Below are 6579 nucleotides of genomic sequence, written 5' to 3' on the forward strand. Positions count from 1 at the left end.
TATATTCCGGAAAAATGTACGGTTCCCGCGCGATAAACAAATTTTGGCGCAATGGAGTTGCGCATCATCTAGTACATATCTAATAAATAAATGTAATGAGACTTAATTGGTGAAGAATGAAAAATTAAGTAAGTATTAATAATTCTCTACATGACTCTACCAAGCCAATCAATCTATTTTAATGAAATTTTGTGTGCTTATTAGGTAGAATTGACTAACTTTTTTTGTCAAAACCGAAATAAAGTACATGGCATATGGTATTATAATATTATAATTAAATCAAAATGGTACGTTACTTACCTATGTAATAAGTGCTTTTTAAATAATAAAATGAAATTGGTTAATTTTTAAATAAAATATTATTATAGCTTTATTAATTAGGAATTCCAAAACAAATACATCCTAACATTTTGAAATTACTATTCTGTATCTCTCCTATGCTTGGAAGTCTTTGATCGTCTTCTGGAAGACGCTTTGATGCTTTCCTCCGAAGACCGTTTCTGGCAGAGTAACTCATCCAACTCCTGCATTTCCTCCCATTCTGGCAAGTAGTTACCGTCTAGTTTCACATCTACTAAACCTCTCCCTATGTCTGATGTCTTCTGGTATAATATCACTTCCAGAATCTTCTTTAACGATACATAAGTAAGATTATTGTAAGCTACATTCAAGTAAAGAAGAGAGTTGTTCCCTTTGCAGTATGCTGTTCCTTCTTTCATGTATATGTTTGGGCAATGAAATGGGTCATGGAAGTCTTCATCAATTGTTCTTGCTTCATGTTCTGTCTCATCTGCTACGAGTATCACACTTGCTTTGGAGTTTTCGCGGGATTTCAGAGTATCTTTAAGCTTCCCTTTCTTTGAAGAAACTGATGATGTGCTCAATTTACTTTTCGTTGATTTTTTATTTTCTTTCTGATTTACTTTCTCTAATGAAACAGTATTTCTTTCTTTCAAATATGCAAATTTTCTACCTTTAGATGCAACTAATTCTTCTGTTCTTAAACGAAACTCTACAAGAGTATCAAGAATGTAGGAAGCACCTTCATCGGTAATTCTATTATCTGCTAGGTTTAGGTATGCTAGCTTTCTATTTGACCTCAATGCTTCTCCTAAGAATTTTGCTCCATCGTCTGTTATCATATTCGTTGAAAGTACAAGAGCTACTAGTGATTTCGATGCAGGCTTCGGATATTCCAAATTCTTACACATTTCTTCTATTACTTTGTCGTTTATTTTACATTTAGATAAAGAGAGATATCGAAGGCTATCTGTGTCGAGCAAAACAGCGTAATTGCCTTCTTTTACGAAGGAATTGTCTAGACATATTTCTGTAAGATGTGACACTTTTAGTATCTCACTAATTTCGTGTATTATAAATTTGTCTACTCCACTTTTTATTCCCAATCTTCTCAAATCTATTTGCTTATGTATGAACAGGTTGATAACTTTCATCACTTCTCGCGGTATAGTTTCATTTTTATTTTCAAATATAAGTTTAATCAACTTATTAGCATTGTTGAAAACTGCTGTTATGTATATTTTAGGATTCTTTGGGTCTGCAGTAGATTGTTTTTCATCTACTAAAGGTAGGTGAAACGATGAAGAGATTTTTCTGCCCTTTATTATCTTACCGGATTCTGGATGGGGCTTACTAAGACTACCTGGAATTAAAAAACTTTTGTTAGATATCATTATTACGTGTCTTTTAAATGGTTGTGAAAAAAACATGATTGTTGCAAAAAACAACCAAAGTAGAACATAATTATAATGAAGTCAGTTAAAAAGGTAGGCAACGAAAACTTTTCTGTCGACCGTCTTATACAGCCTCTTTACGCCGTTCTATAGTAAACAATCGTGTGGTGAATAAAATTAAAAATAAAGTACTATGATTTCCTAAGATCATAGTCGATATTTCTCTACCAATAGCTGCGGAAACTATTACAGTCATGGTTACTACAAGACGTTTCGTATGGCTCTGTATTCTTAAGTAAGGAATTCTGCGAGAATCGTCATTTTCCTACAAAAAAGTACTTAACCTAAGATGGTTCATGGTGACAGAGTTCAAAGGAGACAGTTGGACAGAAACTAACCTTCAATTGTTTTGTTTATAGCAACAACGGCTGGTACTCCAAACTGCAGACACGCCCAGGGCAGGTAGCTGCAGAAGTCTTCATGTGTAGGTGCAGACACTACCTCTGGTAAGTCTTTTGATAGACTCATTGTCTAGATTATTCTTAACTTCTTCAGCTTATTTTATTTTAGATCTTAAGCCAACGTTTATTCTTCTAGATATAGGTACTGAAATATCAAATGTAAAAGATACTGCAAAATGTATTTTGACAATCAAAATGCCTCTTTAATAATGTCATTATGACATTGACACGTTAAAAATGCGTTCGTTTTCTTGACCAAGTTTTAATGATTTTAACATACTTACATAGTTGCAAATCATAAAAAAAAAATTCGAAGCACCTCATTTTTTTCAAAGTATGATGTAGATAACTACACCAATATTTCAGTGCTACCTATAGAAATATACATTAAGAAAATTCATCAATCTTTTGCCTCTCAAGATTCCCTATTTCCCTGAGAAACAAGGCACTTATTATTCATGACAACGCGGGCGAATCATAAGTTTTAAACCAAGAACTAGAGCAGCCTACTCGTGGCCGGAATAGAGAGGGGTGCGAAAAGGCGATGTACCAGGGGCACATAATATTTTAATACATTACCCGCGGCACGTAGGATGAGATCCAAGATGGCGGCCGCGTCTTAGCGGAGTGAAGCTGCGGCAAGGTGAGCGTGGAAGAGGCTTCTGTTATCCTGTTTTGTTTTGTACCTCGTAGCTTAAAACCGTGCATGATGTAGCTAATATTTCAGAGTGTAGGTAGCGTACAGAAATTGTGTTTTATTATTATAGTAGATAATTATAGTGTCTCAATTCGAACACAGTATAAAAAGATGTGTAAACGCAGTCTGCAGACATGCTACAACAGCTGTGCTACGGCGTAGCTCGACGCTACGTGAACCCGTTATTGTAGATTAATAGTATCAGAGACTAGATAATATAGTATATCTAGTTATAGTTATACGATAATATAGTATATTATCTAGTCTCTGATAATATAAAGAAATTAAAAAAAATCGAGGATATTATAACATTAGTTGTAATTTACTATACTTGCAAAGAGTAACACGTGCGAAACTTATGTTTTACCTGGATACATGCGGATCTATAGCTATTATAATAAAGATATTTAAATGATAGGTCTGAATTGAAAGTGCCATCTTTGTTTCCAATTACTTCATAGCCAAGAGAGTATCAGCAACTGAGTTACGTAAATAAAAACTTGGAAATCGTAACTTTTGACGATGGCAGATAACACCCAAAATCTTACGACAAAATTGTCGTTTAAAAAATATTATTATTCTGTGTAACAGCCGTCTCCATACAATACGGCGTGAGGCGTACAAAGTTATAATATCGCCGTAGTTTTGCGCGAGGGTGGCGTCTCGGGGAGGCTCCACCGCTTACTTATTTACATAATTACATACTCCACGATTATCTATTTATGTACGTATATTTACTTGCAATATTAGCTTCTATATTAAAAGGCACACGTTATTAAAATACACCCAGTATGTTATAGTGTTTTATAAGTGTTAAATATGAAACGAAGGATTCATAAGTCAGCATCTAAGACGCTTATATTTTAAAAATCTTCGTCTACGGACTACGTCAATTCCAAATATCAAATATTAAAATGGCAAGAAATAGCCTCAAAGTTAAGTCGTGTCGAGTCATGACGTCATGCGTAGGTTATACTGGGTTATGTTTCAGAACTTACACAAAAGTTTAAGCTTTGAACTGATTTTGTAATCATCAAATAATTTTTACCTAAGGAATCATTTTGACACAGACATTTTTTTTATTCAAAATCTGCTGTTAAAGCGTCGTTTTTATTCCTCAGATAATAACAGAAATTTATAAACAACCCCCGATTCAAAACATTTAAGTAGACCAAACTAATTTTTCAGCCAGCGTAGCGGGCCGATATTGATGAACACTGAACACGCTCTATAATAAAATGTAATAAAATAATAATGCCAGCTTTTAAACAAAAAAAAATCGGCTAAGTGCGAGTTGCACCCGCGCACGAAGGAAAGGGCGTACCTTTATAAAAGAAATATTGTGTTTTTTGTATGGAAGCCCCCTTAATTATTTATTCTATTTGAATTTTATTATTAATTATTGAAGTATAAATATGTTGCCATCATTGATATCGAGCAAAAAATGGTAAAAAATCACGTTTATTGTATGGGGGTAAATATTTATTTTATTTTTAGTATTTGTTGTTATATTGGCAATTTGGCAACAGAAATACACAATCTGTGAAAATTTCAGAAGTCTAGCTATAGCGGTTCTTGAGATACAGCCTGTAGACAGACAGACGGACAGACATCGAAGTCTCATTAATAGGGTCCTTTTTACCCTTTGGATACGGAACCCAAAAAACTAACTCAAAATCGGTCCACCAGTTTGGATGGTACGATGCCACGGCCAGACCCACACACAGTGTGTCTCTCTCCTCTCATTTGTCCGGGGTTTAAAATTACTTGTGTGTCTCTCTCCTCTCTTTCGTTAAAAATTACCTATATTACTATTACCTGGTGAAAATATCTATAAACATGATTTGATGACGTCATAACGGCTTGCACACTAGCCGAGTCTACAGCTGATATTTTGACCATGTTCAATGTTGTATCTTCGGTTTATGATCACATAAAGACACCCATTGCCCACATCGTATTATTTAGGTAGTTTCAAGTTACGCAATTTCGTATAGATAATAGGATCGGAAATGTAGAACACCGTCATATTCATTGTGTACATGAAAATCTTATGACCTGTTTCACCGGTTCCTGATAAGGTGCCCGATAGGGTTATTTGACAGATTTTCCATACTCCATCTGACAAATTAAGTGGTGGATAGCCTTATCAGCAAGCGGTGAAACAGGCCCTTAATCCCCATCCCCAAACAGCTAACTTCTAGTTCAATAAAGATATTTTATAATATAAAGACTCGACCGCGAATATTTTGGTGACATAATTTTACTGCTTTATAAAAAGAATAACTCGTCTATGGGCGACTTCCGTATAAAGAGTAACGGCCGTTCCCAATATTTGATCTATCTCTGGTTTTGCCCTACTAGAGATAGGAATAGCTCATAATTGACATAAAATATATGTCTCTAATGTTTAATGTGAGTTATTCCTATCTCTAGTAGGGCAAAACCAGAGATAGATCAAATATTGGGAACGGCCGTTAGTGACAAATATTATTGCTGCCCAAAGTATAACATTATGTAATAACTTTCATGTAACTTTGCCACACATTATTTTATGATTATAAGTAGTTTCTTTGTATTAAAATGAACATTTTAATATTTTTCGAAAGTTGACATCCCTAATCCGGAAAATTCTGGTTCAATAAAGCTAATATAAAGTCGTAAGTAGCTGGTAGGAATTCTAAAACGTTCGTTAAGATCGTACCCTCCGTGTACTTACTGCGTTCGGCTTTCAATCTAACTTTGCTCCTTACTCCGCCTTCGAAACGTTTAGGGTTGCCGCTTATAATAATAATTAATCTATTTTTTGCCGTTAAATGAAATTTGGTAATATTCTACTTCTCCTTACCTACGGTTACTTACTTTTACTGACCTCTATAATATAATAATAATAGCTCCCACACCGGTTTCGGTGACGGTGGCCGGTTTCATTGAAACCAGGCCAGCTACGCAGGAGTAATTTTATAGTGCCCAAGTGTGTTTGCAGTACACAAGAGCACTCTCTATTCCTTTACTCTCATAACCCTGTGGGACGGCAGACCGACACGACCGGCGAGAGATCAGGCGCAGGACCGACTTTTTACATGCCCATCCGACGCATGGATCATTTTACTTGTCAGACAATCAGGTAATCAGCCTGCAGTGTCCTAACCAAACTTGGAAATAACATGTTTCCAACGCGGGAATCGAACCCACGACCTCCGAGTCAAGAGCCGCGCTCTGTACCACTAGACCACGGAGGCGTCAAAGGAGGAGGGGGGGGACCTCTATAATATAACACGAATTAAACAAATATATTATTCTATGATAATAATGATAATGTTACTTATCTATCTATTGTTACTTATAATAATAACTAGCTGTCCCGGTGAACTTCGTGTCACTTTAAAACCTTCCCTGGACTTCTACGAATATTTTAAGACCAAAATCATCCTAATTCGTTCAGCCGTTTTCAAGTTTTAGCGCGACTAACACATTTAAAAATCCATTTTTATATATAAGATAATATTACTTCTTTGTTAGGAATTTCATAATATTTTGAATAAAAATGAAACGTATAAGTTCCACTGGAAAAATTGATATAGAGCAAGTTGTTTTAAGAAACGTCGCTAAAATGTTGTTAGAACCTTTTTAGCATATTGAAAACCGCGTCTCTATTAGTCTATCCAGCTTTTTTTAAAGTAAATACTAACAAACTCCGACTAAATTCTTATATTATTTCTTACAC

At 35.1% G+C, this 6579-nt stretch overlaps 1 protein-coding gene across 1 annotated transcript; it reads right to left on the bottom strand.

Annotated features, from left to right (window-relative positions):
• Positions 1-419: 419 nt before the first annotated feature.
• LOC121736762 lies at positions 420-2222 on the bottom strand. The gene is made up of 2 exons (XM_042128147.1): positions 2093-2222; positions 420-1663 (listed from the first exon to the last, which is right to left on the bottom strand). The coding sequence occupies exons 1-2, from the start codon at positions 2220-2222 to the stop codon at positions 420-422; spliced, it is 1374 nt and encodes a 457-aa protein (XP_041984081.1).
• Between the last annotated feature and the right edge of the window lie 4357 nt (positions 2223-6579).

Source organism: Aricia agestis, chromosome 19 (assembly GCF_905147365.1).
Source record: "Aricia agestis chromosome 19, ilAriAges1.1, whole genome shotgun sequence".
Lineage (NCBI taxonomy): Eukaryota > Metazoa > Arthropoda > Insecta > Lepidoptera > Lycaenidae > Aricia > Aricia agestis.